This window comes from Lathyrus oleraceus, chromosome 3 (genome assembly GCF_024323335.1).
Source record: "Lathyrus oleraceus cultivar Zhongwan6 chromosome 3, CAAS_Psat_ZW6_1.0, whole genome shotgun sequence".
NCBI lineage: Eukaryota > Viridiplantae > Streptophyta > Magnoliopsida > Fabales > Fabaceae > Lathyrus > Lathyrus oleraceus.
This window is the reverse complement of record NC_066581.1, coordinates 239,236,697-239,257,631: the sequence shown is the minus strand read 5'-3', so window position 1 is coordinate 239,257,631 and position 20,935 is coordinate 239,236,697. Positions and strand designations below refer to the sequence as shown.

Genomic DNA, 20,935 nt, shown 5'->3' with positions numbered 1-20,935 from the left:
AAGAAGAAGAAAAATAACTTGTGAGAAGAAGAAAGAAAATAAAAAGGAAATTTTGATATTTTAAAATAAAGATTTTGTCTTTAAACAAATTACTAATTAAAATAAAATAGATATTATGCTTAATGATCTATGAGATAAAAAAAATTATTTGATATAATATGAAATGTATTTGGATGCATATGCAAAATTTGAACTGATTTATTTATTTGTAAACTGAACAATTATCATATAAATTTAACTGCATTAAATAATTATACAAAAAGAAAGAAAAAATAACGAGAGAAGGAGAAAGAAAGAAAATATTTAGAAATAAGGAGTTTGTCTGTAAAATTAAGGCAATGGTTGATTAAAATAAAATAGATATTGTGTTGATAGTGATATGTGAGATAAAATAAATTGTAATTTTATTAAAATTAAAAAATATATTATTAGTATTTTAAGTGATAATAAATGAATAGAGAAAAAAATTAAAATAAAAGTGAGAAAATGTGGGGAAAATATGTGAGAGAGATTTCAAATTTTAATCAAGAGACAGAATAGAATAAGTAAATGTAATATTTTGTGATTTAATTGGTGAATGTTGGAAAATGAGTGTCACATGTCATGCTTTTATATGAGATGAGAATGTAAAAAATAAACATTATTTGATTACTTAAATGTCATTTTCTTAGTGTAAATAATTTATAGTGAAGCAGAAATTTTGGTTGATAGTTGATATGAAATACTTGTTATATAAGATTATATTATAGTTATTATAATTATTAAAACTATTATTTATTATATTATTTTGATTATTTGAGATAGTATATTATTACTATTGAAATTATTTGATCTTTATTAAAATTTAATGAAAGCTATGTGATTCTTACTATATAATAATACTACATTTAGTTTTTAATATAAGAAAAAATTATTTTTTAGATTTATTAAAGAGTTAATATATCTTGACTATATGTAGTCCAGATACATTGCTTCTTCAATGAATCTAAAAAATATTCTTTTTTTATATTAAAAATCAGAAAGTATAATATTGCAATTAATAATAAATTTAAAAAAGAGATCTAAATATATAAATTAAAACATTTAAAACTTATAAAGTTTTAATTAATTATTTAAATTTAAGATATTTTTTAAAAAGATCAGATAATCACCCTTTAACTTTATCATCTCATTTATTTGAAATAAATAATAAATAATTAAAACAAAAAAATAATTAATAATATTTTTTTAACTTTAAAAATGACAAATAAAAATAAATATGTTTTTCTTTTTGAAAACCTAACACTTGAAAAGTAATAAAGTATTAAAATACTTTTGTTATACTCTCAACTTGTCAACTACTTTATATATACTTTACTAAAAAGACAATAAATGTTTAAATATGCTTATTAATTATCTTTAAAAGTTTTATTTACTTATTAACTCTCTTCAATAAAAAATTTATTTATAAATTAAAAATATATTTTTCGGTTCAAAATAACATTTAAATACACATATATAAATTAACGTCCCAATCAATTTGGAGGCCCTGTTCTATTTTAAAATTAGATATTTAATAGATGAAAACACAACAAATTAAAAAAAAATATTTTATTTAATTCTAAATAAAATTAAATATATAGAAACAAAGATGATAAAAAATACTATGTAGAAATTTGATTTATCGAAGTTTAGTTATTCGCGTCTTTCTTCTCTTACCATCTTCGATTTATAAAAAAAAATTCATACCATTTAATAAAAGAAAAAAATTCTTTGAACAATTTCCACAATATTAATAATGAAATGTTTTATTTAATAAACAATCAACAATGTAAAATTATAAATTTTCAAAGTCTCACAACTACTATTTCAAATTTATTAATGTAGTGATTGACAATGATACAAAAATATAAGTATTTTCAAAATTACATCTCAAAATTTTTTATAGATCTATAAAATGTATTAATAAAAGAAAAAAATTAATTAGGATATACTTCAATATATTAATAAAAGAAAAAAATTAATTAGGATATACTTCAATATATTAATAAAAGAAAATATTTATTAAATTAATTGCAATATTAAATTAAATTTAAAAACAATATGGTGACATTTTTTTATAAAAGTAAAAATATACATAAACTGTAAGAATAATGAATTAAACCCAGGTTATATTACTACCAAAATAGTATGGTCACTACTAGGCTACACTACAATCATATGGTAAAATAGAATTAGTGATATATATTCGTTAGTCTTATATTTATATTGACTCTATCGATCAAATTCAGGACCCTAAAAAGTCGGAGGCCCTGTGCGGTAGCACTCCTCGCACCCCCACAGGGTCGCCCCTATAAATTAACTATCATTTTCTTTATCAAAAAATTAAAAAAAAAATCATCGATAAATAGTTGAATATTCCAGTTACGCATCATGTGATTTTAGTTCTAGTATAAAATGGGTAAAGGTGTGTCACCTATAATAATTAATCTAAAGTTTATTTTATGTAAAAAAATGTATATAAAAAAGAGAAAAAATATTACTTTAAATATAATATTAATAAATCAATCCTCAAGATTGCTTTACTTACCAAACCTAAATACATTTGGAAATCTAAATACTATAAAAGCATGTGTTTAGATTCACAATAATTTTCACACTCTAAACTACACAAAGCATTTTTCCTTCCCTATGTTTGCCATGTGCAACACTAATCATGATCCAAACAAGGGGAAGGAAAAACTGAATGAAGAATCAGTAGCCAAACAGACGAATGAGAACAAGCGAAAGGTGATTGTGTTGGAAGAAAAACTTGACGCTGAATCCAAGAGTTCAAAGTGTCTCAAAAATGATAACGGTGAAGAAAAATCAACAAATTCATCCAAAGAAATTTCTCCATTTGTTCTTTTTGGATTCATTATTGATCCAACTAAAGGAAATCGAAAAGCTTACTCGTGCAAATTTTGTAGCCAGAAGTTTGTTTCTCCACAAGCACTAGGTGGACACCAAAATTGCCACAAAGTGGAGAGAGGACTCCAGAAAAAGAACGAAACTATGAACAAAGTTTGGGAATTTTTCTCTAATGGTAATGTGGGGTATGGATATCAATATTATGAATTTGACATAATGAATCACAATTCTGAAGGGTCGTCAAGTTTTGATGCATGGGATTTGCACCATTTTCAGCATATAGATCAAAACAATGTCAATCAACAACTTACTATGCCTGAAATTGAATTTGGTTTGGTTTCAAAGGGAGGTGCGAATAGCGATGCTGACCATGAACACAAATATGCTCAGGAGGAGGAGGAGGAGGCAGCATCCAAAAATATTAATTTGAGCCTTAAACTTTGATTTATATTTTAATTTATAGATAATAATATGTTAATGTATTATTAAGCACCCTATCTCTCTCTATCCTTGTGGATTATTTGTGATAAATTACTTGGGTATGCTGTAAAGTATTATTTGTGGTGCATTTAGTTTTAGTTCTTGTGTACTAAAATTGAGTATTATATATTTTACAAGGAACAATTCTAATTTAAATTAATTTTATTTGAACAAACAAAAACAAAAGAACAATCAGAAAAAAATATAAGGGTTAAGGATGAGAGTTAAACAAAAAAAAAGTTACAAGATTAAAATCTAAAGGTGGTATATTTGTTGAAACCTTATACATGTTAAATTTTTAACTTTTAAAATATTAAATAATATAAAGTTTTTTCTCTCAAGTCACTCATAGATATTGGTAGATAATGCTTCTAAGTTGAATGGATCTAGACTTGAATCGTGAAGAGATCACTTTCCTTATAACATTTTAAGTATTCTCAAATCTCTTAGAGTTGATGCTCAAGAATACACAAGATATAATTATTGAAGAGGATGTACATTTGTAATATAATTTTATGAATTCAGAATGATCAATTTATAGTCCAAAGTAGTGTTGTTTCACATGATCAATTTAAATGCCTAAGTGATCAAGTGCTGCCTACAAGCCGTCATTAGCATCTATATGCCCATGCCCTCGGACTCGGTCTCGGAGCAGGAGTTGGTGGAGACACCAGCAAGGGTGTGTGTGAGGGAGACAAGTGGAATAAGGCTTAGGACCACCACACTTGTCCATGTGGCACTTTATCCTATTTACCTTTTTTGTTGAGTTAATAAATGTAACTCTTTATAAATGCTTTCAAAGTGAATGATATTTTTTAAGTGAGACTATTTCTCATGCATTTATTATTCGTTTACTCACTTGTATATTTTCTTGTCATTTGGAACACACCCTATGGACATTTATTGTTATTAATTACCAGAGTCGACTCAATCAATTCAGAGGCCCTGTTCTAATTTTAAAAATGGGTATATATATATATATATATATATATATATATATATATATATATATATATATATATATATATATATATATATATATATATATATATATATAATTTTAATGATTATAAATTAAAAGCAAATTATAAATTAATAGTAAGAGAATAAATTACATTTAATTAAATAAATTATAAATTAATCATAAAAAATATCAATACTAATACATACTAATTTTGCTTTGAAAGATTCCAAATTGCAATTTGGTCTTATGAAAAAAAGTAGGTATAAAAATCGTCACCAACACCAACAGTATTCTTGTTTTGAATTTTGATACTACTGAATAGTATATACAGTATACTAGTATCCCATTTCACCCTAAAATTTTATTTATTTAAATATTATAATTTTATAAAGAACACAAGTTACCCCTCATTTCCACCATAAAATCTAAAATCCAAAATCTAAAATCAATATTGATACATGAACTAAAATAGGATTTCACCCTAAAATTTAAAATAAATCTAAAATTACTATTTTTTCTACCTTCAAAATCAAATAATCACAATAAAAATAAATGAAAGGTAACTAATTGAATAAACTAACCTGATAAAAGAGAGGATTGAAAAGGAAAAATAAGATTTTTTTTTTCTGGTTTCAAACAGCTGTAACAGAGAAAGAGAGAAGAGAATAACGTTTGAGAGGAGAGAGAAGTGAGAACGTGTGAGAAAAGAGAAAAAAACATTTGGTTTCCAAACATCCTATTTTTCAGCATTTAATATTTTATTTATTATATGTGATACAAAAATATTTTCATTTATTAATTTTTTATATTCACTAATAATAGTTAATTTGAGGCCCCACAAAGAATGTTACTATTGTTAAGTATCTTTTGATTTAAACTTAACCTTAGTAAGGACAACACACACTCCTTAGTCGAAAGTTTAGGTAGCAATATTTTGATATGTTATCCATTGTGATTAGACCGACCTTACCTCACACACACACTCTTTAATGGTTCTTTGCTTACATATCTCACTTAACATTATTTATGACCATGTGATTTTCTTGTTTCGTGAATTTTTCGTGAAAGAAACTCCAACTCTCACTTGGAGACGAAACCATATTGAAATTCACATAGGTGAATTTCATATTGTATCTACTTTAACTGAGATACATATTCTCAACATAGAACTTCATTAAGAGTTTGAAAAAACTCAACCCTCCAAATGCAATAGTCAACATTATTACATAATGTTGCAGGACCATCCAAATCACTGGTTTGTTGTTACCCATTGAATCTTAGGTTAAAGTTTTCTTAACTATATATTTGGTTGCCACCGTTGTCGAAACTAGTATTCAAGGAGTTTTAATCACATGTCTCCTGAGGTAGAATTTACTAAATCTTTGACCAATGACTTAGTAAATGGATCAGATAAATTATAGTTTGTTCTTCTATATGTGAGTGAAATGATTTCATCCTTAATTAATTTTCTCACGAAAGAATATTTACGACCTATGTGACTAGATTTTCCATTGTACAATTCACCGAATGCTCTAGCTAGGATGACTTGGCTATCGCAATGTATTAACATTTTGAAACATTGTCTTTAGCTAATGAAACTTCTAACAGAAGGTCCCTTAACCATTCTGCTTTTTGACCAGTAGAAGCAAGAGCCACAAACTCTGATTCCATCGTCGAAAGAGTAATACATGTTTGTTTCTCTCTCTTCCAAAAAAAGTATACCTCTAGATAGCGTAAATATCCACTAAATTGTATATTTATGATCTCCAACACTCGATATCCAACTCGCATCGGTGTACCTTTCTAGTACAGTAAGAAACCTACCATAATTAAAATTTTGACAAGCAGATCCTTGATGTTGTACATGATGTCACGACCTCAGGGTCAACACATTATTACACCACAAATAATAACAAGATTTAAATAACAGTATGAAAAGAAATAACGCAATCAGTTGTTAACCCAATTTTGTGCAACGTCACCTACATTTGGGGGCTACCAAGCCAGGAAAGAAATCCACTATAATAGTATTACTTTGAAGTTCTAAACAACCTATGATTTTATAAACTTATCACCTAATCACTACCCGTGGAATTTCTATCTAAGACTCTCCTAGATATGAGACCCTTCTCACTTCCCTTCAATCACACAACAATGATAACAATCGAAAAACAATCAAAGAACAAAAGACACACTTCTAATTAAACATAATGCACTCTTGCTTAAAAACTCGTGAATGATTCACAATTACAACTCAATAAACTCGGTCCAATTCAAGTATCAAAGAGATACTAGAATGGCTCACAAATAAAAATGACAACTAAACCCTAACAAAGACAATTTCCAACGATGATTCTTCTATAAATTAGGTTTGGTAACGTCCTCTTTAAATAGTCTTTGGTAAGCATGGGCTTCAGACTAAAAAAATAGCATATTAAAACAAACCAAATCAAATCAAATATGATCAAATCAAATTTGATGTCTCATTAAATGTTTTGACATATGTTCTGCATAATATTTGATCAAATAAAATATGATGTCTCCTTAAATGTTTTGATATTTTTCTGCATAATATTTGATCAAATAAAATCAAATATCGCCTTAAATGTTTCGACATCCATTCTACATAATCATATCTGATGTTTCTTTAAATGTTTCGACATTTGTACTGCAGAATCAAATCTGATGTCTCCATAAATGTTTCGACATCTCGTCTACACAATCTTCTATAGAATCAAATCTGATGTCTGCATAAATGTTTTAACATCCAGTCTGCACAATCTTCTATAGAATAAAATCCGATGTATTGATAAATATTTCGACATCCAGTCTGCATAATCTTCTGCAAAATAAAATCAAATGTTTCCTTAAATGTCTCAACATCCCTTTTTATGAAACAACTGCACAGTTGGAAACGAAACAAGAGTTCCTAAAATAAACCTTCTTGGACAGTCAGATATGATAGTTAAACATTCAGATGATTTTCAGATATCTCATGATAAAATAAGTCTTCCAAGAAGTAAAATAGAACATTCAAAGATGTTTGATCATAATGTCACGACATCTTGCTCAACATCTTACTGTGATACAAGTTTTAACAAAATTGATGCCAATCATAAAAACACAGAACTAACAATCTCCCCTTTTGGAAAATTTTGGCTAAAACATCCTTTGCATCATATAGCTGGAGAAAAGATAAAACAATAACAATAATCACAAGCACAAAACCAAACACTTGGTATAACACCAAGATATATCAGAGGCACGCGCAACAGAAATAAGTAGTAGAAACCCAACCTCACAGAAAAGACATAGAGAGAAATAAACTCTCACACTCTAAGCCTCCTTCAAAAATAAAATGTCAAGACATTTTGTATGACATCACATCAAGCACACAACAACCTAATCACAAACATAATTCTCTGAAACAAAATGTCAGGACATTCTGTCTAACATCACAGCAAGTACACAACAGCCTAAGCACAAACAGAATTCTCTGAAACAAAATGTCAGGACATTCGGTCTGACATCACAGCAAGTACACAACAACCTTGGTACTGTAATACCCTAATTTTGACCCTAAGATCCCTTATGGCATCATATCATTGCTCATTGCATTGCCTCAAGGATCATAGCATGTTTGGCTCCTTAACCCTAGGTTGGGACTTGTGTGAGTGGTTTGAGACCACCAAGGATGCTTGTATTTTATATTATTGCTTTTCTTATTTTGATTATTAAGCAAAAGCACAAAAATGTGTCACTAACTCTTTTTGTTTTGAAGCTCAAGTAATCATGTGTTCCCATGCTCCTAGGAGGCTCTTAAGCTCAATGAAGTGGCTAGATGAAGATGAAAGCAAGCATGAAAATGGTCCACCAAGTTTCTAATCATCATATATGTATCCCTCAATTCATTCATCAAGATTTGAAGTTTGGCCTTGAGAAGTTGACCAGTCAAGTCATCTAACTAAATTGAGGATCACTGAGATACAACTTGTGATGTGTTTGTCAAATGAATATGATCCCAAGATCAAATATGTTATTAAGAACCATATGAACAAATTTCATTTTCATCAAAAATCCATTTGAAACTTGTAAGGTCATCATTCATTTCAAAACATTATAGGTCATTTTGACTGAAACCCTAATTTTGGGTCAACTTCCCAAGGACCTAACTTCCTTAATTTTTATGATTTTGAGGTGAGACAAATTGCATTGGAAATCTTAAGATGTCTAATTCAAATGTTATGTTGGATAAAATTTCATAATCCCAAAATAAGTACATATGATAATACAAAACATTATAGGTCACTTTGGACCTAAGTCATTGAATTTGAAAAATGTCCAACTTCAAGTGCCAATAACTTTCTCATGAAAAATCCAAATGATGCAAAATTTAAGTCTAAATTGATCATATTGAAAATATCTACAACTTTGATGTTGCAGGTGTTTCCATTTGAAGCTTGCATCATTGAAACAGAAGGGCTTGAAGAGGCTTGGTTTTGGTAAAAAAAATCAAAGGAGAACCTAGACATATTTTGTACCCAAACCTTCACAGCCAGTTTTTATAAATTTCCAATTGCCAAATGAATTTTTTCCCAACATGACTTTTGTTCCTTATTTCAAGGGCTTTCCAACCATTACTCACATTAATTTTTTGGACTTTCCATGAGTGAGTTTCGAAGAGCTTTATATTTATGTTCATTTTTGCATTTCACTTTGTAACTTCATGTGCAAGCAAATGCCAAGCCAATTGTACGTCCAATTCACTTCTATTTGATCTCAGCATGGATTTCCATTCATTCTTGGGCCTCACATGCACTTGTACAGGCCCATGTAAGGAAAATAACACTATGATGAAAATCCATCTCAATCCACACAGTTGAATCTTGAGTCTACTAAAGAGTCTTTTCGAAATCACTCTTTCTTATATATTGCAAATCAAACAATTGACTCGCTTGATAGAAGATTTGAGCAGTATGGCACATATGAAAATATTTTTGGATTCTTGTTTAGTATTGAAAGACTTAGATTATTGTCTGATATGGACTTGAAAATATGTTGTAAACATCTTGAAACTTCTTTAAAACATGACGATTCTGTTGATCTTGATGGTGAAATTTTGTTTGAAAAAATTGAAAGTTGTTAGAGAAGTTTTAACAATGGAATCATAATCAAGCTATATGATATCAAGTTCTCTAAATACTTTTAATTGTTTTCCTAATGCATACATAACTTATAAAATAATATTGACTACTCCTATCAATCTTGCATCTACTAAAAAAAGTTTTTCTAAATTAAAATTATTAAAATCTTATTTGAGATCTACTATATCACAAGATAGATTAAATAGTCTTGCATTAATTTCAATTTAAAATAATTCTTTGAAGAACCTTGATTATCAACGAATTATTAATGATTTTGCAACAAAAAATGCTAAGAGGGTGATATCGAAATGATTTAAAGGTTTGGTCAATTTTTTTATAGGAAAAAATATCAGATCAAGAAGAAGAAGAAGAAAAAGAAGTCTTTTTATGTTGGAAATTATGAACAATAATTGTCATGGATGTGTTCCAATATGACAAAAATGGGCAAGTGAGTTAATGATAATAAATGCTTGTAAATAGTCCCACATAGAAAGTGGAGTTAACTTTAAAAGCATTTATAAAGACCTTGAAACGTTAAACTCACCAAAGGAGCCAAAGAGGATAAGGTGCAACATCGACATATGTGGTGGTCCCAAACACTATGTCACTTGTCACATTCAAACAACCCCTCGCCGGTGTCGCCACCGGCGACGCCGGCTCCGGGACCTGGTCCGAGGGCGTAGACATAGAGGTACTAGTGGCGAATTATAGGAGGCACTTGATCACTTAGGCACAACGCATCGGAGCAATCAGGCTATTCGCGGGTCGGCCACGAATTAATTATCATTGCTCCAAGATTTTGGTCGTTTCTTATTGTTTGATTTTGAATTCAAAATATACAACACTTCATGAAGTGGTGCATTGTATTATTATAGGTGAATCGTTGCAACATATGCTGAAAAGGTGTTGTTTCATCAAGAGTTGCAAACTTATGAAACAACACATGCATGGCCTATAAATACATGATTCTGAATTCGAAAATCATTCATTCAAAATCTTCATATCCTCTTAAATATTCCAGATACACTTCCTTGCATTTGAGTTTTTCACTTGTCTTGTGCAAACTCAATTAATATGCTGAATTATCCTGAGTATTCTTGTTTTCCAACTCTAAGACATGAAAGAGAGTGCTTGAAATACTTTTAAGAAAAATGACTTTGTTCACGATTCAACTTGGATTCATTTAATCTTACCGAAATATCTAACAGTCTTAAAAATATTTACACAATGGCTTCCGTCGCTGTAGTTTCAAGCATCAAAGTTATGAATCAGGATCTTGTCAAGTTGGACCGCTTTGATGGAATCAACTACGCTATATAGAAAGGTAAGATGAAATTCCTACTGACTGCCCTGAAGGTTTATTATGTCTTAGATCCTGATTTAACACTGATTCCGGAACCAACTGAAAAAGACTCTGAAGAATTTAAGAAGTATTGCAAGAAACATAAGGAGGACGAACTACTATGTCGTGGACATATTCTAAACATGTTGTGTGATCTTCTCTACGACCTCTATATAGATAATCCGTCTGCAACAGAAATCTGGAAAGCACTCGAGTTCAAATTCAAGGCCGAATAGGAAGGTACGAAGAAGTTTTTAATTTCTAAATATTTTGATTTTAAATTTAGACCCCAAGCCCATTCTTCCCCAAGTGCATGAGTTGCAAGTCCTGGTGAATAAAATAAAAGTGGTAAAAATATACATCCTTGAGACTTTTCAAGTCGGTGCAATCATTTCAAAACTACCACCTTCTTGGAAAGGCTACAGAAAGAAATTCTTGCATATTTCTGAGAACTTCTCTTTGGAGAAAATCCAGAAACATCTTTGAATCGAGGAGGAATCGAAAGAGAAGGAGAAATCAGAATATGTGGTCTTTCTAAAGCCAATGTCGTGAACACCAAAGAAAAGAAGAAACATGATAGCATGAAGAGTCATCTTGGACCAAAAAAGGAACATAACAAGTTCAAGAATTCCGACGGTCATAAGGGTCCAAAAAACGGATGTTTTGTTTGTGGAAAACATGGACACTATGCTCGAGATTATAGGAACAACAAGTCAAAAACCGAGATCAATGCAGTTCATACAAATGATGACATAATTGCTACAGTGAGCAAAACTACGGCACAATAAATTAACACATTCCGATATTAGTTCTATGAAGAGACTAATTAAATCTGGATTGATTTCATGTAATATAAATGATTTCACAAAATGTGAATTATGTGTTAAATCAAAGATGACTAAGAAAACTTTCAAAAGTGTTGAAAGAAACACAAACCTACTTGATCTTGTACATTCAGATTTGTGCGAATTTAATGGCATGTTAACTCGTGGGGGAAATAGATATTTTATTACGTTAATCGATGATTCTTCTAGATACACCCGTGTATATCTCTTAAAGCATAAAGATGATGCTTTTAACTCCTTTAAGATTTACAAAGCAGAAGTCGAAAATCAATTAAGTAGAAGTATAAAAGTCATTCAGAGTGATAGGGGCGGTGAATATTTTTCTACTGAATTTGATGAATTTTGTGAAGAACACGACATAATACATGAATGTTCGACACCTCGCACACAGCAACAAAATGGCATGGCCAAAAGAAAGAATCGAATATACCAAGAGATGATGAATGTCATGTTGATGCATTCTGAATTACCCCTCAATTTGTGGGGTGAGGCCTTACTATCCGCTTGTTACATAATTAATAGGATTCCTTTAATGAAAACCGATATTTCTCCATATGAGGCATGGGAAGGCAGAGCACCAAATATCGGTTACTTTAAAGTGTAGAGGTGTGTGGCTTACTACAAAAACATAGATCCTAAAAGAACTAAGTTAGGTCCTCGAGGGATAAGATGTGCCTTTGTAGGATATGTACAAAATAGTAAAGCATATAGACTCTTAAATTTATAGTCTAATGTAATTGTAGAATCTCGGGATGTAGAATTCTTTGAAAATCTTATCACCGAGGATAAAGTATCAGAGTCGACTGCAAATAAAGAATCTTGTGAAGAAGATTCTTCTCAGATTGTAGAAATACAACCTGAAGGCATATCTCGAATCATTGAATCACAATCTGAGCCTAGGATAAGTAAGAGAGTCCGGAAAACAAAGAATCTAGGACCAGATGAAATTGATCCTTAATTTATTTCCTTTTATCTATTTGAAGGAAATTGTAAGAATTTCGTTCAAAGTATTCCGATCATTCTTCAACTAGAGGATAATCCTAAAACTTACAAGGAAACAATAACTTCAAGGGACTCCTCTTTTTGGAAGGACTCTATCCAAGATGAAATGGATTCAATTGTATCAAACCACACTTGGGAACTTGTTAATTTACCAAAGGGATCAAGGCCCATTTGATACAAGTGGGTGTTTAAAAGGAAATATCGTAGTGATGGTGCCTTAAACACTTATAAGGCGATATTAGTGGCAAAAGGAAGGTATAAATTACTTTGACACATATGCACCAGTAGTAAGGACAACCACAATTAGATTGTTGTTTGCCTTAGCCTCTTTGAATGACCTGAAGGAGAAAAGCGGTCCAAAACCCAACGAAATTTTAAAAAAAAGTCTCCTTTGGTGATCCTTATGAATGGGCATGATCAGTGATAGAATTGTTACCTCTTGTGGCGATTGAAACCTTTGATGCAGATCTACAGAGCGATCACGAAAGTTGAATGGTGACAACGCCTCTACTCAGTCCACATGAATGGATTCCTTCAATCTCAGTGCTAGCTGCTACGAATGAAGGCTTTGAGTGAGTCAGTGAGAGAGAGAGAGAGAGAGAGAGAGAGAGAGAGAGAAAATTACAACTGCACAAATGCTTATGTATAAGGGTTCTATTTATAGAACCACTTGTGTGGGCTGCAAGCTAAAAATCCCACTTAAGTGTATGTGGCCCATATCTTATAATATGCCAAAATCATTTAAGCGCGTGGTACCTTACCATATTTCGTATTCTACTTAAGCACACCTTACCTTACGATGTTCTACAATTCACTTAAGTGCACTGTATCTTACGGTGTTCCTTAGTTACTCTATCTCGCATCAATCCCTCCTTTTGTGTGTGACCCTGTAGGTTTTTGCGACATTAGCAATTATATTAAACCAAGTATTTAACATAATAAACAGTGAGCGGTATCTAGCGACACATCACTACTACCCAAGACACGAAAATGTCATGCGATCTGACAAATCCTTTTGTGATAATACTTATGTGTATAATTACCCTTTTGCCCTTATGTCTATATTGAACACAAGGCATCGACTGTGTCATCCTTTTCCAGTTCAATATTGGGCCCATAGACATTTATCATGTTACGTAGGATGGGGAAATTCCATCTAGGTCACTCATATCCCTCAACATGCTTCATGGAGTATCCATCAACTGTATTTATGGTCATCCAGTTACGGACAACGTTTGATCAACAATAAGACACTCGACTCTACATCTAGGGTCCATAGTAGTTTCAGGTCGAAGGGTGGTATACACTATTATCACCATGAGAATAACTTATGACACTTTGCATAACATTCTATATAGTATTCTCATAGCAGGTTAATCCAGTATAAATATTACTCTTAATATTCATACTTATCTTTAAGACTTGACAACTCCTTATCCATGATCCATGAGATGTGATCATCAGTCTATATACATAATAGTCTTAATGCTTTAATGCTATCCCACTTCACAACAAATCTCGACTACATATACTTTAAGAATAGTGTCCTGATGTTTAATGTGATCTCATGATTAAGTCACACTTGATACATTAAACGGACTAGCTATTCTAGGGACTTTATTAAACAAACATAATAAAGAAAAAGCCTTTTATTATTAATAAATAATTCGATACAAATACCAAAAGTATTGGCCTCTAGGGCTTACACCAACAATCTCCCATTAGCACTAGAGCCAATCAAGCATACCCCTAATGCCCATAGATCTAGTATGGTCATCATGCTTCTACTGCGCAAGAGGCTTTGTTAGTGGGTCATCAATATTGTCAAGTGTAGGTACTCTGCATATTTTCACATCTCATCTATCTATTATCTCTTGAATGAGGTGATAACGCCTAAGTATGTGTTTGTATCGTTGGTGAGATCTAGGCTCCTTAGCTTGTGCGATAGCACCATTGTTATCACAATAGAGACCAATGGGATCCACAATGCTAGGAACTATGCCAAGTTCACTAATGAACTTTTTGATCCAAACAATTTCCTTTATTGCACTTGAGTCAGCAATATACTCGACCTCGGTTGTAGAATCAGCAACTGTATCTTGCTTTGAACTTTTCCAGCTCACAGCGCCACCGTTTAAGTAAAACACATTACCAGATTGTGATCTAAAGTCATCCTTATCTGTCTGGAAGCTAGCATCAGTGTATCCAATTACAACAAGCTCTTTCTAGCCTCCATATATCAAGAATGAGTCCTTAGTCCTTGTCAAATACTTAAGGATATTCTTGACAGCTACCCAATGAGCATCATTGGAATCAGATTGGTACCTACTCGTTGCACTTAAAGCATACGAGACATCTGGTCGAGTACATAATATGCCATACATGATAGATCCTATTGCAGATGCATATGTAATCTTATTCATGTGATCCCTTTCTTCCTTAGTTGAAGGGGATTGTGTTTTTGATAGACACATGCCATGTTGCAAAGGTATGAATCCTTTCTTGGAATCATGCATATTAAAGTGTCTCAAAACTTTGTCTATGTATGTACTCTGACTTAGGCCAAGCTATTTATGTGATCTATCTCTATAGATTCTGATTCCTAATATATAGGCTGCTTCACCTAGGTCCTTCATAGAAAAGCATTTCCCCAACCAAGACTTTACTTGTTGCAGGGTAGGGACATCATTTCCAATGAGTAATATGTCATCTACATATAATACCAGGAAAACGATCATGCTCCCACTAACCTTCTTGTAGACACAAGGCTCATCTTCGTTCTTGATGAATCCATATTGTTTTACTGTTTCATCAAAACGAAGATTCCAGCTTCTGGAAGCTTGCTTCAATCCATAGATTGATCTTTGTAACTTACATATCTTTTGGGCTTCTTCTGGTATGTCAAATCCTTCAGGCTGTGTTATGTACACACCCTCAAGAAGATTCCCATTAAGGAAACCAGTTTTGACATCCATATGCCATATTTCATAATCATGATATGCAGCGATATCAGGTAAAATCCGAACAGATTTAAGCATTGCAGCTGGTGAAAAGGTTTCATCATAGTCAACCCCATGAATTTGTTTATATCCTTTTGCAACTAGTCTTGCCTTATAGGTATGTACCTTACCATCCATGTCAGTCTTCTTTTTGAAGACCCACTTACATCCTATAGGGTTAACTCCTACAGGAGGCTCTACCAAGGTCCAATCTTGGTTTGTGTACATGGAATCCATTTCAAATTTCATGGCTTCTAGCCACTTCTTAGACTCGGGACCAGTTATGAGATGAGAAACTTGTTTTACATACGAGGGAGTGAGATGAGAAAAGAAGTTACATTAAGAGATTAAAAGAGATGCATGACACACAAGTCGTATTTTAAAATCCCAAAACAAAATAAAGGAAAACTAAGGCCATAACCGATCACCACAAGACAATAATAATAAACACATTATTATTATTAATTTAAATTCTGTTAATTAATTAAAACCAAATTAAATTTCGGCGACCGATCACACTAAAAATTTTAACGAACAATTAATTTGAAATCGACGTCGTTTTTCACATCAACACTTGATACTTAAAAGCATAACTCTTGCACAATCACAACCCTAATCGCATAACTCTTTCATAGCATAACCCTTGTGTCGTCATTAACCCTAATGCACCAATTTCAGACCATCAAACACACCTTGATTATTAATTCACAATGATTGATCAACACGTCATTGCTTCACCATACTAATGTCGGATCAAGAAGCAAATGACCATTGATCGCTCAAAGGAAAACAACCATTAAGTGTTTGAATGAACAAAACAAAAACAGTATATCATATATACCGTATTTTGCATTAGGATTACTTATATCATATATATAACTTGATCGATCTCAATTGCGTAACCTATGGACGATCGTGGAATCGTTGCTTCACCATACTAACGTCGGATTCCGAAGCATAGTCAACATCAATCATCCAAATCGTACACACATGATGCCAAATTTAATTACTCGTTTATTCTTTAATTCATTATGTCTTTTAATCATATTAATATAGAAAATAAATAGCTATCAGATGCATAGTTTCGTAAGTGGCTCTGATACCACTGAAGGAGAAGGGCGATCCAAAATGTAGCGGAATTAAAAAAAATCTCCTTTAGTGATCCTTACGAATGGGCATGATCAGTGATAGAATCGTTACCGCTTATGGAGATTAAAACCTTTGATGCAGATCTACGGAGCGATCACGAACGTTGAATGGTGACAACGCCTCTACTCAGTCCACACGAATGAATTCCTTCAATCTCAGTGCTAGCTGCTATGAATGAAGGCTTTGAGTGTGTGTGTGTGTGTGTGTGTGTGTGTGTGTGTGTGTGTGTGTGTGTGTGAGAGAGAGAGAGAGAGAGAGAGAGAGAGAGAGAGAAATGAAATTGCAACTGCACAAATGCTTCTACACAAGGGTTATTTATAGAACCACTTGTTTGGGCTGCAAGCTAAAAAAGCCCACTTAAGTGTGTGTGGCCCATATCTTATAATATGCCAAAATCACTTAAGCGTGTGGTACCTTACCATATTTCGTATTCTACTTAAGTACACAGTACCTTACAATGTTCTACAATTCACTTAAGTACACCGTACCTTACAGTGTTCCTTAGTTACTATATCTCTCATCTATTCGTCCTTTTGTGTGTGACCCTATAGGTTTTCGCGGCATTGACAATTATATTAAATCACGTATTTAACATAATAAACAGTGAGCGGTATCTAGCAACACAACACTGCTACCCAAGACACGAAAGTGTCATAAGATTTAACAAATCCTTTTGTAATAATACTTATGTGCAAAATTACCTTTTTGCCCTTATGTCTATATTGAACACAAGGCATAGACCGTGTCATCCTTGTTCAGTTCAATATTGGACCCATAGATATTTATCCTGTTACGCAGGATGGGCAAATTCCATCTAGGTCACTCATGTCCCTTAGCATGCTTTGTGGAGTACCCATCAACTGCCTTTATGGTCATCCAGTTACGGACAATGTTTGATCAGTAATAAGGCACTCGACTCTACATCTAGGGTCCATAGTGGTTTCAGGTCGAAGGGTGGTATACACCATTATCACCATGAGAATAACTTATGACACTTTGCATAACATTCTATATAGTATTCTCATAGCAGGTTAATCCAGTATAAATATTACTCTTAATATTCATACCTATGTTTAAGACTTGATAACTCCTTATCCATGATCCATGAGATGTGATCATCAGTTTATATACATAATAGTCTTAATGCTTTAATGTTATCCCACTTCACAATAAAGCTCGACTACGGATACTTTAAGAATAATGTCCTTATGATTAATCTGATCTCATGATTAAGTCACACTGTATACATTAAACGGACTAGTTATTCTAGGGACTTTATTAAACAAACATAATAAAGAAAAAGCATTTTATTATTAATAAATAATTCGATACAAGTACCAAAAGTATTGGCCTCTAGGGCTTACACCAACACTTAAAGCATACGAGACATATGGTCGAGTATATAACATGGCATACATGATAGATCCTATTGCAGATGCATATGGAATCTTATTCATGCGATCCCTTTCTTCCTTAGTTGAATGGGATTGTGATTTTGATAGATACAAGCCATGTTGCATAGGTATGAATCCTTTCTTGGAATCATACATATTAAAGCGTCACAACAATTTGTCTATGTATGTACTCTGACTTAGGCCAAGAAATTTTTGTGATCTATCTCTATAGATCCTGATTCCTAATATATAGGATGCTTCACCTAGTTCCTTCATAGAAAAGCATTTCCCCAACCAAGACGTTACTTGTTGCAGGTTAGGGACATCGTTTCCAATGAGTAATATGTCATCTACATATAATACCGGGAAAATGATCATGCTCCCACTAACCTTCTTGTAGACACAAGGCTCATCTTCGTTCTTGATGAATCCATATTGTTTTAGTGTTTCATCAAAACAAAGATTCCAGCTTCTGGAAGCTTGCTTCAATCTATAGATTGATCTTTGTAACTTACATATCTTTTGGGCTTCTTCTGGTATGTCAAATCCTTTAGGTTGTGTCATGTACACATCCTTAAGAAGATTCCCATTAAGGAAAGCAGTTTTAACATCCATCTGCCATATTTCATAATCATGATATACAACGATAGCAAGTAAAATTGGAACATATTTAAGCATTGCAACTAGTGAAAAGGTTTCATCATAGTCAACCCCATGAATTTTTTTATATCCTTTTGCAACTAATCTTGCCTTATAGGTATGTACCTTACCATCCATGTCAGTCTTCTTTTTGAAGACCCACTTGCATCCTATAGGGTTAACTCCTACAGGAGGCTCTACCAAGGTCCAAACTTGGTTTGTGTACATGGAATCCATTTCAGATTTCATGGCTTCTAGCCACTTCTCAGACTCGGGACCAGTTATGGCCTCTTGGTAGGTCACAGGCTCATCTTGATCCATGAGTAATACATCACCTTGATTAGTTATAAGATATCCATATCTCTCAGGTAGGTGACGTATCCTGCTTGACCTACGTTGGTCTTGTTTTACTTGACCAGGTTGCTCTTCCACAACTACTTGTGTTTCCTGCTCTAATTCCTCCATAGGTGTATCAATGCTTTATGATTCTTGAATTTCTTCAAGCTCTACTTTCCTCCCACTGATTCCTTTGGAAATAAAATCCTTTTCTAGGAAAACTCCAGTTCGAGCGACAAACACTTTGCCCTCAGAAGGATTGTAGAAGTAATACCCTCTTGTTTCTTTAGGATACCCCACAAATAAGCATTTGTCAGATTTGGGCTCAAGCTTAGTTAAAATTTGTCGTTTCACATAAACTTCACAACCCCAAATCTTCATGTAAGACATATGTGGTTTCTTACCACTCCATATCTCATATGGTGTCTTCTTAACCTTTTTGGATGGAACACGATTAAGTGTGTAAGCTGTTGTCAATAGTGCATGTCCCCAAAAGGAGTTTGGAAGATCGGCGTGACTCATCATGGGTCGGACCATGTCTAACAAGGTTCGATTTCTTCTCTCAGATACACCGTTACATTGAGGTGTTCCAGGAGGAGTAAGTTGGGATATGATCCCACACTCTTTCAGATGGTCATCAAACTCTAGGTTGAAATACTCACCACCTCGATCTGATCGAAGAGTTTTAATATTTTTACCTATTTGGTTTCGTACTTCATTATGTAATTCCTTGAACTTTTCAAAGGACTTTGATTTATGTTTCATTAAATGCACATAACCATATCTATTAAAATCATCAGTAAATGTGATGAAGTACTGAAAACCTCCTCTGGCTGGTATGTTCAATGGTCCACATACATCAGTATGTATGAGGGCCAAAAGATCATTAGCTCTTTCACGTTTTCCTGTGAATGGAGACTTTGTCATCTTTCAAATTAAACAAGATCGGCATGTCTCATATGATTCATAATCAAAAGATTCTAAGAGTCCATCTTTATGGAATTTGGAAATGTGTTTCTCATTTATGTGGCCCAATCGACAATACCAAAGGTAAGTTTGATTTAACTCATTAGGTTTCATCCTTTTAGTATTAATGTTATAAATTAGCATTTCAAGATCAAGGACATATAGTCCATTGTTCATTTGTGCAGTAGCATAAAATATATCATTCAAATAAATGGAGCAACAATTGTTCTTTATTATAAATGAAAAACCAAACTTGTCCAAACAAGAAACGGAAATAATATCCTGGCTAATTGCAGGTACATAATAACAGTTCTCTAACTGAATTATTAAACCACTAGGTAAAGTCAATACATAAGTTCCTACGGCTAAAGCAGCAACCTTTGCTCCATTGCCAACTCGTAAGTCAACTTCACCTTTTGCCAAATCTCTACTCCTTTTTAGCCCCTGCACATTGGTACAAATGTGAGAACCGCATCCAGTATCTAACACCCCTGATGCAGAAGTAGATAAATTAATTTCAATAACAAAAATACCTGAAGTTGAAGTCTCTACTCCATTCTTCTTATCTTTCAGGTACTTTGGACTATTTCTCTTCTAGTGTCTGGTGTTACCGTAATGGAAGCAGGTGCCTTCCTTTGCTATGTCTCCACTAGTCTTCAAAGCAGCAACAGTGGGTTTGGGTTTGGCAACTTCCTTGTCTTTCCCTTTATCACTCTGCTTGGTGGGTCTTTTGTTCTGTCTCTTTCCATTTCTGATCATCAGAATGGACTTCCCTTTTGACTTCAG

At 32.7% G+C, this 20,935-nt stretch overlaps 1 protein-coding gene across 1 annotated transcript; it reads left to right on the top strand.

The window, feature by feature from the left end:
• Positions 1-2,637: 2,637 nt before the first annotated feature.
• On the top strand, positions 2,638-3,529 carry LOC127129112 (zinc finger protein 1-like). The gene has a single exon (XM_051058410.1). It carries the CDS (start codon positions 2,671-2,673, stop codon positions 3,331-3,333), a length of 663 nt encoding a protein of 220 aa, XP_050914367.1. The 5' UTR covers positions 2,638-2,670; the 3' UTR covers positions 3,334-3,529.
• The last annotated feature ends 17,406 nt before the right edge of the window (positions 3,530-20,935 follow it).

Bases quoted from the DNA above. Each gene is read 5' to 3' on its own strand.
- LOC127129112 (XM_051058410.1), top strand. From the start codon at position 2,671: ATGTTTGCCATGTGCAACACTAATCATGATCCAAACAAGGGGAAGGAA.